This window comes from Diceros bicornis, chromosome 24 (assembly GCF_020826845.1).
Source record: "Diceros bicornis minor isolate mBicDic1 chromosome 24, mDicBic1.mat.cur, whole genome shotgun sequence".
Classification (NCBI taxonomy): Eukaryota; Metazoa; Chordata; class Mammalia; order Perissodactyla; family Rhinocerotidae; genus Diceros; species Diceros bicornis.
In genome coordinates, this window is record NC_080763.1 from 8,101,678 (window position 1) to 8,126,549 (window position 24,872).

The 24,872-nt window shown below is 36.4% G+C and overlaps 1 protein-coding gene across 2 annotated transcripts; it reads left to right on the forward strand.

The window, feature by feature from the left end:
- Positions 1-4,248: 4,248 nt before the first annotated feature.
- On the forward strand, positions 4,249-24,872 carry ACTR10 (actin related protein 10). Of its 2 annotated transcripts, XM_058567010.1 has the most exons (13): positions 4,250-4,408; positions 6,420-6,492; positions 9,198-9,280; positions 10,099-10,207; positions 11,870-11,977; positions 14,131-14,198; positions 14,467-14,546; positions 15,811-15,846; positions 18,356-18,435; positions 18,514-18,587; positions 22,234-22,315; positions 23,221-23,422; positions 24,450-24,872. In XM_058567010.1, the coding sequence occupies exons 1-13, from the start codon at positions 4,332-4,334 to the stop codon at positions 24,629-24,631; spliced, it is 1,254 nt and encodes a 417-aa protein (XP_058422993.1). In that variant the 5' UTR covers positions 4,250-4,331; the 3' UTR covers positions 24,632-24,872. The 2 variants fall into 2 exon arrangements, with proteins under 2 accessions (XP_058422994.1, XP_058422993.1); XM_058567011.1 differs by lacking the exon at positions 15,811-15,846 and having other exon boundaries at positions 4,249-4,408.

The window sequence follows — 24,872 nt, forward strand, 5'->3', positions numbered from 1 at the left end:
TTAACATATTTTGAATGGTGACTAACAACTACGAGATAAAGTCCAAACACCCCAGCATACCTGTGAAGGGCTTAGTGATTTGGACCCATCACTTCTTGCCAATTGACAGCAAATGACTACTCCTCTCATAAAGGGTAAAGCCGTGCCCATGCAGTTGTCTCAACCTGGAATGCCCTCCTTGCAGCTTCAGATTGGAAAACTGCCACTAAGCGTCTAGATAGAGTTCATTTATTGTGTCCTCTGTCACGTATTCCCATTCCCATGTCTCCTGGAAAAATTTCAAGTTGCTCCCTGGTCTCTGCTTCTAAGGCACCATGTTCATCCAAGCATTAGGTTTTTTTTTTTAATTTTTTTCCCCCAAAGCCCCAGTAGATAGTTGTATGTCACAGCTGCACATCCTTCTAGTTGCTGTATGTGGGACGCGGCCTCAGCATGGCGGGACAAGCGGTGCGTCGGTGCGCGCCCGGGATCCGAACCCGGGCCGCCAGCAGCAGAGCGCGCACACTTAACCGCTAAGCCACGGGGCTGGCCCCAAGCATTAGCTTTTATCAATAGTTTTAAAAGTTTGTCTATAGATGTGACTATAAGCTCCAGAAGCTAGTAATTTTGTTTTGTATTCACACTTCCAATGCCTAACAGAGCATTTGCCTGAATTCAAGAATGAATGAATGCACACCTCCTCCCTGAAGCTGCCCTGACCACTCCCTAGGGAGTTGATTGGTCCCTTCCTCTGTCCTCCATAATACTTTCCATTCATTTCCAGTATGGTACTTATTACTTTTTAGTCTATCTCCCCAATATAGTCTGTGAACAGAGACCATTCTTTCCTATTTTTGTAGTTTCTGGACCTAGCATATAATAGGGCCTCAATAAGTACTTATTAAAAGAATGAAAACTTTGAAAGCATGCCTTTCAAACTTGTGGGTGGCAATATTTCTAATATGTTTAATGCCAGACTCTTGATTCAAAAAGACCTGGACTTTTTTTAATGATATGGAGAGGCTGTAAAGATAGACCAAAACTAGCTAGATTAAATTTAATAGAAAGTAGTATAAAGCTCCAAATTTAGGTACACCTTAGGTTTTTATTTGCAAGGTGAGAGAGAACTGAATCAATAGTATGATGTAACTGAAAATAAAACAAAGAAACCCACTGCTACATATTAATAAAACATAGCAGCTGGAGCAAAAGAATCAAGCCCTGTCACACTACCGGCATTTCAGACATCTCTTGGGTAGTGTGTAATTTATGGAGCACATTAACAAAACAGAGAAATTCCAGAAGTGGGTAGGTAAATGGACTCATAAGTGGCCTGAAAACCACGAAAATGAGAAACAATTAGAAGATTAGGAATGCCTAGCTTGGACCAAAAAACAGTAGGGAGAGGGAGAGAGATTAAGAGGTGTTAGCTAAAGGGATGCAGATTCTAGTTTAAAGGGTAAAGCCTCTAAACTGGAGTTTAAAGGGTAGTTTAACTACCCTTTAGTTTAAACTACTAAGGTAGTTTAAAAAAGGTAGTTTAAAGGGTAAAGCCTAGTAATCTAGTTTAGATTATTAGTGCTTGTACATCTTCCTTATTTTACAAACGAGGAAACTGAGGCCCAGAGAGTTTAATGGAGTTGCCTGAGGTCAGTCAGCTAACAGAGCTAGGACTTAAACTCAGGTCCATATACCACACTGCTGAAAAAACTGGGCTTCTTTACAATGATTCTTATCCTTATAGCATTTTCCTTTTTTTTTTTTTTTTAACCTCTAATTGTATTAGCAAAAACGTTTTCAGTATCTTGTAGATCCCAACCAGTCATGAGCCCTCTGTTCATCACTGGAACCATCTGGAGAGACAATTCTCATCAGAGGTGGACCGGAAAGTCTTGTACTAGGTTGGAGTTTAGACTTGAAAAATCTCTTAGGTCACTTCATATACTAAGATTGTAAAATTCTAGGATAAAACATAATTATTTTATGTATAACTACTTTATAATTATGCAGTGCAGTTTTGGCTCTGGAGTCAGACTGTCTTGGATCGAATTCCTGCTCTACCATTTATAGCTGAGAGGCCCTGGGCACATGATTGAACCTCTCTTGGCCTGAGCATCCTCATTTGTAAAATGGAGATAATACTACTTAACTCATAAAGTTATTGTGAGGAATAAATGGGATTATAAACAGCAAATAGAGTTAGCAAATACAACTCAACAAATATTAGCTCTAGCTGTATGTATGGGAGCGAAAGAGATTGTCAAAGGAGAGGGAATACAGTAAGAAGAGAAGACGTCTGAGGGCAGAACAATGGAGAACACCAAACTTTAGCTGGAATGCTAGGTTGAATAGTATCCCCCCATAATTCTTGTCCCTGGGAACCTTAAAATGTGATCTTATTTGGAATTAGGGCCTTTGCAGATATAATCAAGTTAAGGTGAGATCACAGTAGGTTAGGATTAGGGTCCTAATCCAATGTCAGGCATTTTTATAAGATGGAAATCTGGACACAGAGACATGCACAGAAGGAAAATTATGTGAAAACACAGGGAAGAGAACATCATATGAAAACACAGAGGCATAGGGAAGAAGGCCAGGTGACGACAGAGACAGAGATCATAGTGATGCATCTACAAGCCAAGGAACACCAAGGATTGCCGGCCACTACCAGATGCTACAAAGAGTCAAGGAAGGATCCTTCCCTAAAGCCTTACAAGAGATCATGACCTGGTGGACACCTTAATCTGGACTTCTAGCCTCCAGAACTAGGAAAGAATACATTTCTCCTGTTTTAAGCCACCCAGTGTGTGGTAATTCGTTACGGCATTCCTGGGAAACTAATATAGTACAGGTGGTGAGCAGTCATGGAAAACAAACAGCATGGGCAATAAATAACACTTTGTAGTTTCAAAATGTAATCTCAACTGATCCTCACAAATACTTTGAGAAATAGCAGGACAGTTTCCAGATAAGAAAATGGATGATCAGAAGCATTAGAGACTTGACAGAAGGGGGCAGAAACAGAATCTGAACCGGAGGGAAGGGTCTGGTTCAAACACTCTGACCCTGTTACCCAAAATGTTTCATCTTTCCCACTCTTTGAAGTTTCCTTCCCTATCACAACTCCAACTTCATCTCCTTACCTCCGCTTTCAGGAAGATTATTGATCAGTGAATTCTACTCATATCACATTGTCCAGGATTATGCATGGTACAGCCTTAACTCTTATTATAGAAAGACCTTATCCTTTAGAGGTTCAGGCATCTACAGCAGGTAAGAAAGGCACACTGTGTTAAAACAGGTCACTCCTCTTCCTACAGCCATAGAGACAAGGCAGCAACCTACCCCACTGACTCCAGTTTTCATGGGCAATTTCAGCAGAAAGAAAATAGAGCTGTGAAATGATAAAGTGTAAACAGTCCATATTATAGAATTCCTACCGTGTGCGCACACTGGCACAGAAAGATTTACTATCTTTTCTCCGGTTGCACAGCTCCTCAGTTCTAGAGTAAACAAGAACACTGGGTTCAATGTCCTTCCATTAAACCACCCTTGACTGTTCCTCCACAAATCGATTCCTATATGCTACTTTATCTGCTTTCTTTTGGATTAAAATTAAAACTTTCAGCAGAATGGCTACCAAATAGAAAGTTGTCTGTAGGCATCGCATCATTCTCTAAAGCATCAGTAGCACAGGCTTTGAAATCAGAAAGTCTTGGAGTCCAATCCCGGCTCGGCTGTGGGGCACTGGGAACGCTAATCAATCTCTCTGAGCTTCCGTTTACACAGCTGAGAAGATAACACCTATTCTCAGTATTTCTTGCGAAGCACAAATGATAGGCAAGACACCTGGTACAGCAAATTTTGCCCCAACACTGCACAAATCAAAGCTCTGGAGCTTCTGTGGTAACACAGCGATCTCGGCATAGAACGAGACCTCTCCCCAGAAGCGCTGACGGACCATCCCCCCCGCCCCCCCCCCGCCGGCCCAGGCACCGCCTGGGGGCGTGTCCTCCGGGAAGGACCCGGGCTCGGCTCCGCCCACTCGGGGCGCCCGGCGCGCCTGACCGTCTCAGACCTCCGCGCCCCGCCCCCCGCCCCCGCACCCAGACCAGCGGCCGGCCGCGCCTCTTCCTCCCTAGTCCCGGAGACGGGACGCCCGCGAGGACTCGGGTGGACGCGGAGTGAGGCACAGCCTGGGACAGCCCGGGCCCGGCGAGCCGCGGCCACGCGAGGCCCCCGCCGTCGCCCCCGCCCGCGCCGCCGCCGCCCGGCCGCGCCCCCGGGAGCCGAGGCCGGTGGGTGTCTGTGGCGGTGTCCGAGTCCTGGTCCCTACCGTCCTCTTTGCTGCCATGCCGCTGTACGAGGGCCTGGGGAGCGGCGGCGAGAAGACGGCGGTCGTGATAGACCTGGGAGAGGCCTTCACCAAGTGAGTGGCTGCGGCGCCGGCCGCGGTCGTCCCGAGGGGAGGCCGGGTGGCCGAGCCCCACGCCCGGTCCGGGTCCTGGCAGCTCGCAGGGCAGCCCTTCTTTCGCCAGCACATCCGCAAACGATGGCCCTTATGATTTCCACCGTGGGCGAATGTGAATCCCGAGGATCCGGTGGGGCGGTCAGGTTCTGACTCCTAGAGAGGCCTACGAGGCTTGGGGAGAATCGCCTTCGCCGCCGCGTCAGGTCGTCACCCCAAACCGAACGGACCTTTTGGGGTCATCCATGCAGAGGATGACAGCGATGACCTAGACCCCGCTTACCCTGGGTTTGTCTTGTTAGGAGGGTAGCAACCGAACTGTAACGCTTGATGACGATCTCCATCATTAAACATTTATTGAATGGAGCTTCTGTTGGTGCTGGAAATCCAATTATGTTTTAGACAGGGCCATTGCTCCCCAAGAGTAGGAAGTCAGAATTAGGGAGACTGAACACATAAAGAGGTTAAACCTTATAGATAAGACTCTCGAGATCCTTTGTTAGCCCCCCCAAACTCTTAGATTAGGAAATTTAACATGTTTTAAAAGGCGTCTTGTAAACACTAGAGTAGTGATTCACAACCTTTTGGATAGCATAGATCCCTTTGACGACCGAATGAAAACCACAAATACACAAACCTTAAAATATTTGCACACAATTTCAGGGGTTGGCAGATGATGACAGTGGTCCTTGGACTCCAGATTGAGAGCCTTTGTACTGAGCTCAAGAAAGAGGAAAATGACAGCCAGAATTGCATCTTATATTTATTTGAAATGGGGACATTTGAAAATATTTATACCTCTCTGAACAGGGCCTAACATATAGTAGGTATTTAATAATTATTTGTTGAATAAGTGGTCAAAAGAGACTTTAAGAATTGGACCTCAGGTGCTCTAGAATTGGATTAAACGTAGTCTTTGTTTCATGACATTCTCGCACTGTTTTATGCAAGATCCTTCTTTATTTATATTTTCTTATTTATTTCTAAAGGTTTATTTTAATAGCATAAAAAAATACGTTAAGGTTGACACCCAAAGATAATTACTTTGGCTATATGTTGAGGAAATGAGAAGCAGAATGCTGTATACAGGAAGAGGATTATTGACAAAGACAACAGGAGGGTGATAAGATGAATTTATGAAGTAAAAGAAAGGAATTGAAGCCAACCAGCCCGTTGCATCCTGGAGAGTTTGAGGAGCACTGGTGCAAGTGAATGTGGGGACGTGACTGGGAGAAGATGGAGATTGCTATTTGGGAATAGGAGGAGAGCAGTACTTAAAACTAGACAGGACAAGAAGAGGTAATGTTAAGACTACACTTACACCGTGATCATTTTTAGCAAAGTTTTGTTTTACTAATGGGAAACAGAAATGGAAATACCTAAATACTCAAGAAAGGAAAATAGTTTTTAAAAAGGATTAAATATGCAGTTTTTAAAATGATAGCAATGAAGACTGTAATAATATGGGCAGAAGCTTATTGTACGAGTTCATGATGTATTAACAGTATGATTGTAACTATATCAACTATGCATAGTTTAAAAAATAGACCGAAAGGAAATACATCAATGTGGAAGCTATTAATTTTAGAATGATGGAATTATGATGAATTCATATGAATTATGTAAATGAAGTCACATAATATAGCACAGATCCAGGATTGTAGAGATGTGTTGCCTGAAATTCAGGAAGAATTAAAAACTGAAAAAAAAGTAAATGGTGCACTAAAATAAAACACTGTTTTATTTCAGTATCATTAGTTGGAAATAATTTTATTTTTTACTTTTAATACACAATTATGAAGGATGGTATTAACTTTACCTTAGTTTTTTTGTCCCTTTGAATGCATCAGAGATGTCTCCAAATGTTTTTGTGACCCCTGCTTTGAAACAAATAGGGAGAAACTTGTTTCTGTGACACATATATAGGAAGAATGTGGTAAGTTGAATGTTTCAATTTTCTGTTTATTTGCAGGTGTGGATTTGCTGGAGAAACTGGTCCAAGATGCATAATTCCTAGTGTGATAAAAAAAGCTGGCTTGCCTAAGGTATTTTTTTTTAATTAGCAAAATAAATGCTGTACTGTAAAATATTTTTAAATGTGACTTCAAATAAGATTGATTAGAACAGTGCTAAATACATAACTTCTGACTGTTCCAAGAAAAATTTTTTTAATCTTTATTTAGGTTTAATTTTGCATACCATAAAATTCACCTGTTTTAAATGTACAATTCCATGGTTTTTAGTAAATGTATCAAGTTATGCAACCATCGCCACAGGCCAGTTTTAGAACATTTTTGTTATCCCAATAAGATCTCTAATGCCCATTTACAGTTAATCCCCATTCCTACCCCTAGCCCACCACTGATACTCCTTCTGTCTCTATAGATTTGCCTTTCTATACATTTTATATAAATAGAATTATATACTATCAAGAGAAAGTTTTTAACCTTAGTAAAATATTTTTATGAGCCTTATAATGTAATATAATTACAGAATAATTTTATTCTTACCCTGTTCAAAATATAAGCCAGGTCTTCATTCCTTTATCTGTAATTCCAAAATCCGAAGAATTGTGAAAAACGTTTTTTATAAGAAATTTTCTTGCCAAAGCTAATTTGGCAGATTAGGAATTATAAAACAGTAGAAATTCTAGAATAATTTTGCGTGTCATAAAATTCACCTGTTAAAGTCAAATACAGATCTTTCTGCCATAACTTAATGTTTGCATTCTGAAAAACCTCCCTTTGATCACAAACAAAAACAGTTTTATGGGGATAATAGGGTCGGGACAGACCGTGTGAAACCCATGTAACTTTATAATCAGAGCACTAGCAAAAGCAAAAATTGATACCTCAGTAAAAAATTGGAATAGCTTTGGCTTACAACAGAGTGTGGCTGGAGGCTCTCTTGGGGATATTAAAAATAAAATGAAATAATGGATTGAAAATGTTGGCCAGTAGGTTCTCAGACAACGCAGATGGAAGTGTGCTCTGAGCCAGTGGGGCTATTGTTAAGGTGGGACCAGGAGGAAACGCAGCCCAATAAAGGGTCATTTAAGGGTCTTCTCTGGGAAGGGAGCTCCTGGTACAGAGGATCATTTAAACTTTTCACAAATAGATCTGAAAGGATGCCTATCTGTGTGGCCACCGAGTTGATGACTTTCTTTTTCTTGGTGGAGGTTATAACTCTGCTATCATAATTTCAGCTCCTCTTGCCTAATATGAACTACTAGAACTTGCACATTATACAGACATGATTTCCTTATTTAACTATCAAATATGAGCATATTTGGTTTTATAAAAGCACATGTTGTAGCTGAATAGACTAGTACATCAATTTATATTTGGTATTGAGATGCATCAGTAAGATCAACATACGAAATATGTTGATTTAGGGCCGGCCCGGTGGCGCAAGCAGTTAAGTGCGTGAGCTCCGCTGCGGCGGCCTGGGGTTCGCCGGTTGGGATCTTGGGTGCACACCAACGCATTGCTTGGCAAGCCATGCTGTGGTGGCGTCCCGTATAAAGTGGAGGAAGATGGGCACATATGTTAGCTCAGGGCCAGTCTTCCTCAGCGAAAAAGAAAAAAGAGGAGGATTGGCAGATGTTAGCACAGGGCTGATCTTCCTCACAAAAAAAAAAATGTTGATTCAGAAATCTTTTTAATTATGGTTGATTAGGGAAATTTTTACTGATTTCAAAATTTTCTGGAAATCCTTGGACAAGCCAGAAATATAATAGATATTTGTGGTATGGTATTCAAAATGTGATGGAAGTCCCTGTCTACTCGTTTTTCATGTTCTTGTTTTAATAATTGGTGTTACTGTGTTACTAAATAGATTACTAGATAGATCGCTGACTGGACTTAGAACATTTATATTCTCGTTGGCACTTTTCTTAGTGCTTTCAGCTTTTATCTTTGTCTTGAAAAGACAAATATATGTAAAGATTAATCTATATTCAGCTATACGTAGTTTGGAACCTTCTTTAAGCTACATACAATCAAGAAATTAGCCAAGCTGATGATCTTTCCTTTAAAAGGGTAAATGAAGAGAGGTCTGCCAGTGATGCGTCAGAGCACCTACAGCTGAGGATCCTACCTTGTTATGCATTAGTGTTGACTTAGCACTCACGGTTTGGTAGTGTTTGCATATACTGCGTTAGTGCTAATGGTGTGTGTGTTTTTTGTTTTTTTTTTTTTTTTGCCACACGTATTTATGAGCTACCTACTTTGTGTCTGGCACTGTATAAGTTGAAGGAGGATATATCGTAAGCAAGCCAGAAACAGTTCTTGCCTCTTGGAGCTTGTAGTGTAGGGAAAGGTAGACATTTGACAAGTCATTGAGTGGGGATGTTACAAAAGGGAAAGGTCAGTGGCTTAGGAGTGACTAACAAGGACTAAACCAGGTCTGGAATATTTGAGGAAGCCTTTGATGCTTTTTAGTTAATGCTGATTTTTATCAGTCCTGCCAGAATGATGTCAGATGCAGGAAAAATGCAGATGAGCACAGCTCTTTACTTACTTACAGACACACACTCATCCCCACAAACCAAAAAAATTCCATCATCTTGGACATGCCACTTCTTAAAGATTTCTAATTTAAGTGATTAATCTATATTTAATGTTTGCATTTATTCTCTATGCAAATTGCTTTTGCTTTATTACCAGAAAATGCATTACTAACATAAATAAGCATGTTTTAATTTGAGATTATTTTATTATGAATTAATAAATAATTTTAATTTTTATAGCCTATCAAAGTTGTTCAATATAATATCAATACAGAAGAATTGTATTCCTACCTAAAGGAATTCATCCACATACTGTATTTCAGGTAAGGTCCAGTTGTGTTTGTTTTTTCCCCCAGCTTTTCCTAATGCCAGTCATAGTGATATTTGGTTATATTACATTTAATGCAAAAAAAAGTTGACTTCCATTGCCATTTTTACCTTCTTATTTTCAACCTTTTCAAGAGTATATTTGAAGACTAGAAAACTGGAGAGCATAAGGAAATATTGACAACAAATGTCCATTAATAAAAGGGATTGGATAATTTAATTATTGTGCATCCATATAGTGGAATACTATACAGCCATTAGAAGAGTTCTATATGTCTATATGTACTAATACAGAAAGGTGTCTTACATACATTGATAATTGAAAAAAGCAAGTTATAGAATAACATCTATGGAATGAGTATTTCTGTTAAAAATAGATGCATATACACACACAATAATGAAAATATACAAACTACTGTAAGTGGTATTTTCTGGGTAGTAGAAATATAAAGTATTTGTACTTTCTAAGTTATAAACTTCTATAATATTTGGAGTTTTGTGAGCATATATTACTTTTGTAACCTAAAAAAAGAAAATATCTTTTTAATGGCTCAAGTTAGTATTCATAGTAGGCTGTAGTTTTTGTTTTCTGAGATAAATGAGTTAATAGATACAGAGTTCCTGACACAGTGAATGGCACGTAGTAAGAGGTCAGGAACATTATTATCTTTCCTGGGTAGTAAAATGAAGATGTCTCCTGTCATAAACCATCTTAAGCTAAGGTAGTTCTGTTTCTCTATTCTTAAATTGCATTATGTACCAAAGTAAATAAAAACTTTTATTTACTTTTAAAAACAAAACTGTCACTTTTCAGGCATCTGTTGGTGAATCCCAGAGACCGCCGAGTTGTGGTTATTGAGTCGGTGTTATGTCCTTCCCACTTCAGAGAGACACTCACTCGCGTTCTTTTCAAGTATTTTGAGGTACCTGTTTTTTATGTTGTTGTTGTTGTTGGTAGGTACTCAAAGCTTAAACTAAAAGATCCTCATTTTATTTCCTTCATTGTGTATTGTGTATACACATTGTGTATACTACACAATGCATTTGAGGAACCAGATGACAGAATAAACTGAAGCCTCTTCAAACTGACCATTTATTTTCTTTCTTTGTATGGTTATTTCATGCATTATTAGCATTTCATCCAATATTTAGATAATTGAAGATTTCTTTTTATTGATGTTTCTCTTATTTATTTTAATGTAAGTTTTTCTGTTTTGGGACTTTTTTTCAGAATTAAAAGGTATATTGTGTGCTGTGGAGTTTATGATGTGTTTCTTCCAGGTCTTACTAGTTTCTATTGTTTAGTTATCCTGACTGTTCTAAATTCTTCACTTCTTTCATTTCAGGCTTTAAATTCCTATTAAATGGAATATTCAGATAATGTCTCCCTTAGAGTAAGTGGCAGTGCCAGGAATAACTCTTGTTTCAATTAGTAATATTACTTGTAGCTTTCATTGTATAGGAATCAATATTATTTTGAAGAAGAAACTTATGACTCAAGATAATTACATTTCATAGTAGGCCAGAATCTTTATTACTTACATTTATTAAAATCTCTGCCTTAGGGCGTTAGGGTTTTTCAGCAAGGGAAACTAGAAGATTGTATAAAAGGTGTACAGTGTATAAGAAATAAGCATATACAAGTGTATTTTTCATACATTCCACTGAACTCAAAATATATCAAAAATCACAACGTCATTATGAGATAAGGGCAGTTAAATTTCTAAGTTTTAGTTCAGTAAGAGAGGCACAGAAACACAGGTTTCACACCCTCCTGTGCTGACTGATAGCACAGATTTGGGAATTTGCAATAGGAAGAGCAAAACAAGAAGCCCCTTCAGCTCTTATCTAAATAAAACAGATAATCCTTTATCTTTCGCTCAGCGTTTTAGTTGTGTTTTGTTACTGTCCTTATCTCGTGACTAGAACACCTGCCATATCTACTTAGACAAGGGAAATCATGCCGTTACTTTGTTTGCCATGTGGTTATGGTGGACTTTTTATTTTGATTGAATATTTATCTGATATTTGGCGCGTCACTAGATCTGGAAGATTCTCACTGAAAAATGTCACACAGAGCTAAGGATTTTTGTAGTTCTTCAATGTAATTTTAACTGCTAAATTATAATGTTTTAAAATTAATTCATATTACAAACTTTGTGAATAAAGACAGTCAATTCTTTTTCGTATTTTCATTTTGATGATAAAAGCGTCTCTTTATTTTTTAAATTTAGCATATTCCTCTGAATTTGTGTTTCTGGACCTCTTCTTTTATCCCTTTCAGTTTTTCCTCCAAAAGAGAGAACAAGAATTAATAAAAATGCTTCATAATTGTCAATTTGGAATCAAACAACTTGAAGAATGTAAAGAGTGTTATTTTTTATAGTATATTTCGATTATTGTGTAAATTCAAATAAATCAACAAACTAGTTCTTAATTTAGTGCCATAAAATGGTTGAATAGGTATCATAAACAAATATAATGTTCCTGTGAATTTTTTCAAATATATTGGAAATGTAAGGGAAACAGCTTCAACAACTACTGACACTCATTCTGGTTTTGTTGTTGTTATTGTTGTTTTCTAGGTTCCATCTGTCTTGCTTGCTCCAAGTCATCTAATGGCTCTTCTGACGCTTGGAATAAACTCTGCCATGGTCCTGGATTGCGGATATAGGGAAAGCCTGGTGTTACCAGTATCTTTTTTGCCAACCAGCTAATTTTGCAGTTTTTACTCTGCTTTAAAATAATTAGACTTATTACAAATGGTTTTTATTGCATAAAGTATTTTGGGTTACCATGTACAATTATGAATTACCGTGTGGAAAAAAATTGATAGGATTGTGAGACTTAAATTTGCTTTTTGTAGAAATTATCATTATGACTTGGTCCCAGTATATACTCCAGGGATCAGACCTCATGAATATTATGTTCAGTTTTTAAGAGGAACGTCAGCTAATTAGGACACGTCCAAGAAGTTGACTCCAATAGCCAAGCTCTAAGAAAAGATTATACAAAGAGTAATCAGAGAAACTGAAATGAGAAAGTTACATCAAGAAAAATGAGGGGCCAGCCCCATGGCTTAGCGGTTAAGTGCGCGCACTCTGCTACTGGCAGCCCAGGTTCAGATCCGGGCGCGCACCGCCGCATCACTTGTCGGGCCATGCTGAGGCAGTGTCCCACATACAGCAACTAGAAGGATGTGCAACTATGACATACAACTATCTACTGGGGGTTTGGGGAGAAAAAGGGGGAAAAAAAAGGGGAGGAAGATTGGCATTAGATGTTAGTTCAGAGCCGGTCTTCCTCAGCAAAAAGAGCAGGATTGGCATGGATGTTAGCTCAGGGCTGATCTTCCTCACAAAAAAAAAAAAAGGAGAAAAGAAAAATGAAAACTTAATGGCAACATGAAATCTGCCTTCAAATAACTAAAGGGCTCCCTGTGGGAAAGTGAATACATCTTTTCTTATCTCCTGAGGCTCTCACATAGGCAGTATAGCATAGGGTTTTGGAATCAAATACACACATAAGTGTAAATCTCAGCTGTGCTTCTTACCAGTTGTGTGATGTTGGTCAAGTAGCTTAATCTCCTTGGGTGTCAGTTTCCTCATCTGTAAAACGGGAATTATAATAATTCCACCTCATAGGGGTGTCATGTGACTTGAATGAGGTGATGTATATAAATTATTTAGCATAGGACCTGGCACGTGGTAACTTGCTCAGTAAGTGCTGTAGTTTTTATATCATTTGCCAGTGGGAAGAACTCCCTAGTCATTCAGGCTGTCCCAGAATGGAATTACTGACTAAAAACTGGTAGGTTCCTTGTCATTAGAAGCATTTAAGCAGAGTATAGGTAAAGGTCTCTTAGAAATGTTACAGTGTACATTGCTATATTGAAAAGGAGGTTGAAGTACATAAATGCAAGACTTTTGCAGTTTTGAGATCTATATGTGTATTTATTAGAAGAACTACTCATGGGAAGGAAATCAAGAATCATTAGCTCCTATAGAACTAAATTAGGCAATAGCTTTTTAAATGTAAAGTATTTTGTGTCTAAGTTCTCGTAACAACCCTTCAACATTAGTATTGTCCTCCTCATTATATAAATGAGAAGACTGACAGTTGGGATAGGTAGTTGACCCAAGGTCATATAAACCTATGGCCAAGATATAAACCCATGTTTGTCTCTAAAGCCAGTGCTCTTACCAATATATGTTTTTCCTTTTCGTAAATATTGTACTTAGAGAAAATCAGCAAAAACAATATATAAAATGAGGTAGCAAACCCACAGTACCATATTGTCCACTATCCTCTCAGCTCTAATAGAAATACAATTTGAGACATATATATAATTTAAATTTTTTCTGAGCTACATTTTTAAAGGTACAAATGAAAGAGATGAAATTAATAGTATATTTTATTTAGCCTAATATATTCAAAATATTATCATTTCAATATACAATCAATATAAAAAATTATAATGAGATATTTTACAGGGTGTTTTTTTTTGTATTGAGTCTTCTAAATTTGATGTGGAGTTTATTGTTGCGGCATATCTCAATTCAGACTAGCCACATATCAAGTGCTCAACAGCCACATGTGGCCAGTGGCTACTTTATTGGACACCTCAGTTCTAACTAATGAATTCGGTGGGTGTATGCATGTGTTTAACGTTTTTCTTTGGAGAAGAATATGAAAAAAGACTCTGATTTTTCTGTAACTCTTTTAAAATAAGGAATAAGAATTTGCCACAAAAGCTGATTTAGAACAATACTGCAGAAGGTGAGGAAAATATCAAGGAAACCAAATTTTATCTCCTAAAATAGTAATATCCTTAACTACCCTATAGATATATGAAGGAATCCCAGTACTAAATTGTTGGGGAGCACTCCCCCTAGGAGGAAAAGCTCTTCACAAGTAAGTTTCTTAGAATTTAGCACATTTGCTTCATCTCTGCCACAAACCAGATGCTCATTTTTTGACAGTGATCAGTAGAGGACTTGTAATATGGAAGTTTAATATTATTCATTCCATTCTCTATTAGCCTTGAGTGTATTTATCTTTTAAGGATGCAACCACTTTTATTTAAAGCATCATAATCTATTGTGTAGTTAAAAGTGTTAAGTAAGAAAAGGATATCAGTTCCAATATTTCAATTCCAATAGCTTTTTTTTTTTACCTTCAGGGAGTTGGAAACTCAACTATTGGAACAGTGTACTGTTGACACAGGTGCTGCTAAAGAACAGAGCCTTCCCTCTGTGATGGGTAAAATCATTTTAACTATTTCAGAGTGGTTTACATTCCCTTTCCATTTTTCAACTTGTATTTTTTTTACCCCATTGAATAGTTACTCTCTTTTCCCCCAAATCACTCTGATGACATTGCTCCAATTGTAAGGTCATTATTGTGCTCTTCATCACCAAATCCAGTAGTTTAATTTTAGTAACCCTTTTTGAACTTGTGACATGTACTCTTGATATTATCTCTTCCCTTGGCTTTCAGGACTGTCTTCTTTATGGTGTTCTATTACTTCCCCAAGTATTTCTTCTTGGTTTCCTCTAGAAAATTTTGTTTCTGAGTCTGCCTCAGAAAACGAGAGTTTTGGCAACAAAATCACATAACAGTGGTAACATGTTCAAACATCCGTCTTCCAAAGCTCCCTATATTGTATAGATTTCTCTGAATAGGTACTTTCTCACTCATTTTTTAAAATATCACCTTTACCATGAAGGAAAAACTTAAAAGTCTGTGTGTGATCCTTTTTAAAAATATGTATTAGATTAGCACATTACTGACAGTCGTTTATTATCACAGGAAAGATAAGCAAACTTGAAACCTCACTTTTTGTTAAAAAAAAAAAAAAAAAAAACTCATGTGTAAGTCCTTCGTTTCTTCTGAGTAGTTTACCACAAGATAACCAGCTAATCCTTTTATGGTAGAAAAGATTTTCTTGGTCAATTCCTATCTAATGCCAACTGTTCTACTATATTTGTGAGGTCTTGTTTTTATCAAATTTCTAAGCATATGACATCTTGTAGCACTTTGTGCACACCTGGCTTCAAATTCTATGCTTTGGCTTGGCTTTGAATGATGGAAGTTTATTCCCTAAAAGCAAAATTAGTTTTTTTTTGCCTTTAAAAAAATTATGGTGGGGCCAGCCTGGTGGTGTAGTGGTTAAGTTCATACATTCCTCTCTGGCAGCCCAGGGTTTGCAGGTTCGGATCCTGGGCACGGACCTATGCACTGCTCATCAAGCCATGCTGTGGCAGGCGTCCCACATATAAAATAGATGAAGATGGGCACAGATGTTAGCCCAGGGCCAATCTTCCTCCGCAAAAAGAGAAGGATTGGCTATGGATATTAGCTCAGGGCTAATCTTCCTCACCAAAAAAAAAAAAAAAAAAAAGTCATGGTACTTATATTTTTAAAAATTTTGCTGAAATGGAAAATGGAAATGTAAATGCAATTTAACAGACTGTTTCTGCTTATTATTAAAGTTCTATAGTTCTAAATAAAATTCCTGTTTTAGGTTCGATTCCAGAAGGTGTCTTAGAGGACATTAAAGGTAAATTAAGTTCCCACTGTTGCCTCTTTCGTCCTTAAGTATTAGTTTGGAAGGCATGTATTTCTAAATATTTATACATGTAAATAAAATTTTGATTTTTCTTCATATTTATGGAAGGTTTTGGCATTAATTATGATGTGTTATTGAAGAAACTTCTCAATTATAGATAGTGTATACAGGGTTACTAGGGAATTAGTAATTTGCCCAGTATGAAATAACAGTTAAATTGCTTAAGAAAGCCACTGGTTTTATGTTGTATGGTGGTTTTTTTACTCATTTTTTTAATTACATTTTTATAAGGTCAGTCATTTTACTGACTTTGGAAATTCTACATTTGGGGCCAGAATATATTGGATTCACTTTAATAAGGTATATTACTTCTCCTTTGCTTTTTATGATAATGTTTAATTTGAGTTTTTTGGTATTTTGATTTACTAAAAGGAAAAGCATTAAAAATATAATTTAATGTTCTTCAGTACTGAGAGTGTCATGTAAAATTAACATTCTAGAATATTTAATAGAGAATTAGACAATAATGGAATCTGGAGATAATCTGATATAGTTGGGGCCCTGAAATATTAAACGATTTGTTCAGTGTCATACAATAGGTAGGGTTAGAGCTAGGGCTCCAAAATGGGTCTTGCTCTGCGTTACATTGCTTACTTATGTGGTGTAATTACCTAAAATCTCTTCAATTATTGTAAAAATTCAGTCATTTGTACATGCTTATTGCAGTAGCTCAGATGATACAGAAGTATCTCAAGTGAAATGAATAGTTTCCCTTCCCTTCTCCCAGTCCTCTCCCCCATGAGATAATAATTGTTGATTGTTTAGAGTGTTTTTTTCCATATAGCTTCCAACTTGTGAAAAGATGTTTAACTTTCACATTAGTCAAGGGAAACACATCACAATGGCAAAAGTTTGAAAGTTAGACATCCAGTATTTGTGAGATTGTGGGAAAATGAATATATATTACTATTGGTAAGGATTGAAAACTAACCTTTTTGGAAGGCAATCTGGCATATTTATGAAAATCAAGGGCCAGCCCCAGTGGCCTAGTGGTTAAGTTTGGCATGCTCTGCTTTGGCATCCCAGGTTCGGTTCCTGGGTGCAGACCTACACCACTCTGTTAGCAGTCATGCTGTGCTGTGGTCCACATACTAAAAAACAGAGAAAGATTGGCAAGGATGTTAGCTCAGGGCAAATCTTCCTCAGCAAAAAAAAAAAAAAAGAAGAAAAATCGCAGGTGTGTATCCCATCTAAACGGGGAATGTTGGATGAAATTTGGTAACTTCATAATAAGGAATACCATGTAGCTATTAAAAAGAAGGAGCTAGATGTATTGATTTGGAAGGATGTCCATAATACGTAAAAGGAAAAAGCATGTTGCTGAATAATATGTATGGTAGGAACCCAATTCTATTAAAACAAATATGCAACACATGCTCATTACATTAGTTATGTAGTTTAATTACCTAAATTTTTTTCAATTGTTTTAAAATTCGTAAGTGTAATTTATCTGTTCTTGGATTTTTAATTCAGTGAATTTGGTTTCTTTAAAGAAGGGCACTTTCCTCTGCCAAGTATATAAGATCTTGAGGGCTAGATATTTACCTTGCTTAAATAGTTATGAGAACTTGAATAAAATATAAAATAAGTAACTTGAGCACCTAGCTTACTATCTAGCATATTAACATATTGTAGATTCTTAACAAATATATTTTGAGTTAGTGAATGAAAAGAATTTTATATAATATATAAATATATATTTAACATGTTTTACAAGTAATTAACCAAGTCATTAGATTTCTTGCATTTGACATCAATTTTGTCTCTAAAAGAATTTTTATTGTTTACCTATTTCTGAAAATAATTTGAAGCAGCTTATTGTAATAAGTACTTTGCAACAGAAATAATCTTTAAAAGAATAAATATTCAAAGTCCAAAAAAAAAAAGGATAATTTAGTAGAAGGAAAGTGGTGTTGCAGTGTGCCAAGAGGGAAAAAATAATCATGCCAAAAACCCCTAAACTAAGGAGTGTTACTGCAACTAAGAGCAAAATTTAGCTTTGTCTTCTGACCAACCAAGATTTTAAAAAATCAGATAAATAGATACCTAAGATTAGATATAGAGATATGTCAGTCTGGTTCAGACAACCATGCTGTTCAATTAGAATAGCTACATTTTCATGATGCTAAAATTTATTTTTATTACGGTGCTCTTAATACAAGAAATATCAAAAAACATAATAGTTTCCTCAAAGGTGTTTTTTTTTAAAAATGTGGTTTTATGGAAGATGAATACACAATGTGACTTATGACTCCTTAGTGAATGAAAAAGTTTTTTTATTTGTGAATAAATTGTCATAAGCTAAATAAAGACAGGATTAGTTTATAAAATCTGAAGGAATGGATGATTAGCATGTCCACTTGAATAGAATTGTTTTAACTGGGACGTAGAGTTGACTCAATCACAAACCATAACAAAATCTCCTTTTCTTTCTTTTCAGTGCGCACTTGCTTTGTAAGTGATCTGAAGCGTGGACTAAAAATCCAAGCAGCAAAATTTAATATTGATGGGAATATTGAGGTAAGTTAAAAATAAATGTATATTCTTTTTTCAGAGGTTATAACCTGTATTCTTATGCTGATGATGTTTATATTTCAGCGTCCCTCACCACCCCCAAATGTTGACTACCCATTAGATGGAGAGAAGATTTTACATGTCCTTGGATCAATCAGGTTAGACCTTAATTTTTATGAGCAAAATAATGAACTAAAATAAATTTTTGTCCTTCAAAAATATTTATGTAAGCCTTTCGTATTGCTGATTCAATATTTATGTGTTTTTTGTTAAGCTTCATCATTCATGATTAGTTTTATTATTCAGCTTTTTAATTTTTTAAAACTTTAAAAAACATTCTTTCCTGTTCATCAGAGTAATTCAGAATTAATTTAATTAATGGAACTAACCATTCTTTGAGGTGGAGATTAAAGTATGATACTTTAAAACAGGGTTCAGGGCCGGCCCCGTGGCTTAGCAGTTAAGTGCGCGTGTGGCGGCCCGAGTTCGGATCTCGGGTGCGCACTGACGCACCGCTTCTCCAGCCGTGCTGAGGCGGCATCCCACATAGAGCAGCTAGAAGGATGTGCAACTATCTACCAGGGCTTTGGGGGAAAAAAAGGAGGAGGATTGGCAATAGATGTTAGCTCAGAGCCAGTCTTCCTCAGCAAAAAGAGAGGAGGATTAGCATGAATCTTAGCTCAGGGCTGATCTTCCTCACACACAAAAAAATAAAAATAAAAAAATAAACAAAAAAAAAAAATAAAACAGGGTTCAGCAAACATTTCCTGTAAAGGGCCAAATGGTAAATAACTTAGGCTTTGTGGGCCATTTGGTCTCCGTTGCAGCTACTCCCCTCTACAGTTGGAGTACAAAATCAACCATAGACAGTATGTAAATGAATGAGCATGGCTGTGTTCCAATAAAACTTTATTTGCAAAAACAGATACTGGGCTGGATTTGGCTTGCAGGCATTAGTTTGCTGACTCCTGCTTTAAAACATCTTGTTAGAATGCATTCTTCCAAATATACTAAATCTTTAGGACCAGTTGGTACTTCACCTTTTTATTATTCATTAGATTATTGTGTCTGAAGATGTCATGTAAATTGTTGTTGAGGACTTATGTAATTATATTGGTAACAATATAAATTTTGTTTATACCCAAGCTTTATAAAATTTGTATTATAAAAGTTTCATCTGTAAAATATTAGATCAGAAGATGCACAGAAAAGAATTATTATGTAAATATTGAAGATCCTGTTAGATTTTGAGATAATTAATATAGGTTGAGATATTAAAAGAATGAACATAAATATACAGATGTTAGAGATGGTAGGTTGGGGGACAAAAAGTGAGAATGTAACACTTTTTGGTAGTAACTTTTTATCATTTTACCTCTTATGTAAGTTACATTCATTAAATTACTATCTTAAATTTTCTCCTGATTACTTAGTGAAGCCCAGAATAAGAGAAGAAAATAAGTGTTTAAGGAAATTCAACTAATATAGAGCTTTTTGGTTACATAATAGTAGGAAAATATATTGGGAATAAAAAAGCCACTTTATCTCACATTCCAAACCCAATTAATTTACAGTTGTTTGCTAACATGTTTTTCCTACCAAAAAATCCAGTTGCTTTGAAACCTTCTAAATAGATACAGTCCAGACCAGTAGTTTGTTGGTAAGTCAGAAGGGTCATTTAAAGTAAAGGACCATCATAAAAAATCATATACTAAACAGTTTATTTTAACTTAGAATTTATAAATAAGTATTTATTTGCAAAACTTTTTTCCAAGACCTTTTCTTGGAGGATAAGTCTGCTTCTAGAGTTCTGAATTAAATTTACTTATACCAATAATTCATGAGTTATGATTTCCAGGGGTTTTTTTAAGTACAGTGAGAAAAAGTTATTTGTGAATCAGTCTTGGTACAGAATCCTTCTAGGTATTTTTATTCTAGACTTTTATAGTAGTTACCTATATTAAAAAGATTTTAAAAATTGTTATCTTTCCAGAGCATCCAACATAGTTCACATAGGAAAAAAAACTACTATTTTCTATCCTAATATTTCATTGGTTAAGTAATAATTGTTAAAGTATGTAATTTCAATATCAAATCAACTGACAAAAAAAGATTTGGAATGGGCCGGCCCCGTGGCTTAGTGGTTAAGTGAGTGCGCTCCACTGCTGGCGACCCGGGTTCGGATCCCGGGCTCGCACCGACGCGCTGCTTCTCTGGCCATGCTGAGGCCGCGTCCCACATACAGCAACCAGAAGGATGTGCAGCTGTGACACACAACTATCTACTGGGGCTTTGGGGGGAAAAAATAAATAAATAAAATCTTTAAAAAAAAAAAAAAAAAAAAAAAAAAAAAGATTTGGAAAAAGAAAACTGCTGTTTTGTGAGCATTCAACTCAGCTGGTAGCAGCAGAAGTGTAAAGGCATATCAGTAAGGGGCTGCCTAGCCATGAGTGTTCAACATTCTGCAGGCCTCAGTCCACTTTTCTGATGACATGGAGCGAGTTAGCAAGTAGGTTGAGTCTCATGAAGAGAATATTATATTTTGAAAAAGATTCAAAAAAGCTTTCAAATAGTATGCATAGTATGATCCCAATTTTATTTTTAAAAATTAGTGTTCATATATGCCTATGTTTAGTATTTTGTGTTACATTGGTTAGGATTCAGTTTGGCCATCAGTTATACAAACCTGAAAATAGTGGTTTCAGCAAGATAGCCATTTCTCATTTAAAAGAAGTTCAGAGGTAGGTAGTCCAGGGATGGTATGACATCTCCTATCAGGGACCCAGACATCCTGCCATCTGTCATCTTTGGGGTGTAGCCCTTGTCCTTGAGGTCCAGGGCTCAGGTCACAGCTGGAGTTAGAGCTATCACATCTGTGTTTTAAGCCAGCAGTCCTAGAAAAGGAAAGAAACAAGTGCTTCCTCTCCTTTTTAAGGAAACTTTCTACAAGTCCCACATACCACTTCTGCCTCCATCTCATTGTCGGGTTCTTAGCTACATCTAGCTGCAAGGGAGGCTAGTAGGTATAGTCTTTCAAGCATTGTATTGGACTTAAAAATGGAGTTGTTATCTTTTTTTATTTTCGAATAATTGTAGATTCACAGAAGATTGCAAAGATAAATACAGAGAGGTCCCACATACTGTTCACTCAATTTCTCCCGGTGATTACATCTTATGTAACTATAGTACAAAATCAAAACCAGTAAATTGGCATTGGTGTGATGTGTATGTATAATTCTGTGTAATTTTATCACACAGATTTCTGTAATCACCACCACAATGAAGATACAGAACTATTCCATTGCCACAAAGATCTTCCTTGTGCTACCGCAAAAGAGGATTAATCTGAGAATGAATAGGAAAACGGATATTTTATTAGGCAACTAGCAATCCTTGCCATGTAGTACTTTTAAAAACAAAGAAATGCTTGTATCACTACTGATCCTCTTGTTGAGTCTTACTAATTTTTACAGAATTCTGCTCCTTTTCCATTATTAGGTTTAAGGAGGTATAACTGGACAAAACATGTGTAAATCTATACATAATACTAGGTGTAGCTGATACTCAGGGAGTGCCTCCTTTGTGCCAGGCACCATCCTGTCAACTCGTTGAGTCCTCACCTCAGCACCTATGAGACAGGTACTGTTGTTCTCCTCATTTACAAACACAAACACCTTGTGTTTTAATGATTATTCTACATTAACATAGTACTGGTACTTAAACATATGTCAGTAGAACTAATGGTATATTCTGTATCATATTATGTGATGCCAACAAAGCACTCTCTGTTTTTAACCTTATTAGAGATTCAGTTGTGGAAATTCTTTTTGAACAAGATAACGAAGAGAAATCAGTTGCCACTTTAATATTGGATTCCCTTATGCAGGTATTTTTATTTTGTAAAAAGTTTCAATTTATGACTACAGCCCTTTAGAGAAAATTTTTGTGTTATTTTCTGTATTTTTATTTTAGCCACTGAGTTTTACTTTGACACTGAGATATGGTACCTACATTTCAGACCCAGCAATAGTAAGTGCTGTGGACACATCATGCATTTTTTCCGCAGCAACAATACTAGATTTTTATTTAGTGTGGCTTGTAGTTTCTTCAAATGCAGGTCTGTGTAGTATTGTATTTTAAATTCCACAGGGTGTATAATATTTCCCTTTTGTTTAATGACTGTGGAATCACAGAACTCCACACGAAATGACATCGCTTTGGAAGATACTGTCTACCTTTTGGTCTCCACTCAGGGACTTTGATGAAAAACATTAACATCAGTGATGGACTTTAACATTCCTAATTCTTAGAGAGAACTGATGTGGAAACATAATTTTTCTAAGAATGTTGTCTTCCCACTTGACAGCTGGCTCCGGATATAATACTATGAAGATAGCACCTTAGAAAAATTAAGTTTCCACATACTTCTCTTACTAAAAAAGAAACAAAAAGTTATTTCTTGTCATCTTCTTTGCTCAACTCAGTCATTCTACTCTGAAAATGAGAATACTCACTTATTACTACCATATGCCCTGTAGAATTTAAAATTCTGTACTATTAGATTTTAAAATCTTTAAAGTTCTATATAAGTATATGACAATATTATCATGGTGGTTGTATTTGCTACATGAAAAACTCCCTTGTGAAAGGAATCTTGCTGTGGCCCTTTTTTTAATGCAAGTGATCGCCTGTTTAGTTTGCAATACATAATCTGTATTTTTTTTTAAATCCAGTCAAGCATTATTTACACAGTTAAGGCTAAATCCCTTTTTTCTTTCTCTTTAATAACAGTGCCCAATAGACACCAGGAAGCAACTAGCAGAGAATTTGGTAGTCATAGGTGGCACGTCTATGCTGCCAGGATTTCTCCACAGATTGCTTGCAGAAATAAGGTATTTGATAGAAAAACCAAAATATAAAAAAGCACTTGGCGCCAAGACATTCCGAATTCATACTCCACCTGCAAAGGCTAATTGTGTGGCCTGGTTGGGAGGTAAGAATTTCATTTTTAAAATGTTATGATTATATAGTGATTTGTTCCTGACTGGCCTTACTAATTGGATATATTAGAATAGATGAATCAGTGTTCAAGATTGCCCACTTAATAAACTAATGGAACCATTAAATAATGTTCTTTGAACATTGACTTTTCCTTAAATTATTAATTTTCAGAATTATATACCTATTTCTCATGGTATTTGCGTTTTGCTTTTTTTAAGTAAACTTCTTCATCCAATTAAAGTCGTCCCTCATAATAGTGATAGCTATGCATTTATTCCAGTCATGCCACCATTGCTCAAAACATTGGTTTAATTCCTTCCAAAGCTAATTTGTGAGGCTATATGAAAATTGATTTATTTTATAATTACACTTTATTTTGTGACTGAGTTCGACTGTTTTAGGAAACGATAGTTTCATTGAAATAGAGAAATAGCCTAATGAAGAGATGACTTTGAAGAGAAAAACACTCATGGATGTATATCTTTGTGTATGTTCTAATATGTGTTTTATGATGCAGTGTAATTTTGATCTTGGATAAGTGGATTTAGTTAATAAATTATTTTTCAGAGATTGCCTTGTGAGTGTTTATAAGGTCTTCAGCATAGACTCTTAGGGCATTATAATGATGCTGACTGGGTTTGCAGTGCCGTTTCATTCAGTGACATATAATCTTAGAGTTGTAGCAGAGAAAACTAAGGATATTATTTATTGTATTTATACAGAGTTGAAAATACTTTCCACCCCATTTGACCTCACCTGCTTTTAGACACAGTAATACTTATCATTTTCACTATAATCTGCTATAGGCCATTTAGTTACTTTTGACATGGGAGTTATGTCTTCCTCTATTATTCAATGTATATGATATAGAACAGCTTAACGAATTAATTTGAAGAGGGTGACTGTATTGCTGAATTTTGCCTGTTTTCTCTTCTAATATAATGAAATGGATGTATGTGTACATACAATTCTCTGGTAAAAATTTTCCTCTTGGTTATAAAAATGTTTTTACCACACAGGGGCTATTTTTGGAGCACTGCAAGACATCCTTGGGAGCCGTTCAGTCTCAAAGGAATATTATAATCAGACAGGCCGTATACCTGATTGGTGTTCTCTTAATAATCCACCTTTGGAAATGATGTTTGATGTCGGAAAAGCTCAACCGCCTCTGATGAAGAGAGCATTTTCCACTGAGAAATAAAAGTTTGATTAAAATTCAACTTTGCCTCATTTCAAATATCTAAGCGATTACAAGCAAATTGTACAAAGTATGTAGGATGCTGTTAGAGATGACTTCTGTAGAAGTGAAAGCATTTCTGTAATTACTCTTCGCATTAATATTTAATTCTTTTGACTTTTGCTTTTCTTGTGTAGTAAAATGGTAGCTCATGCTTATGAAATTTGTTGTGTTTATATCAATAAAATATAGTAAAGCAGTTTAA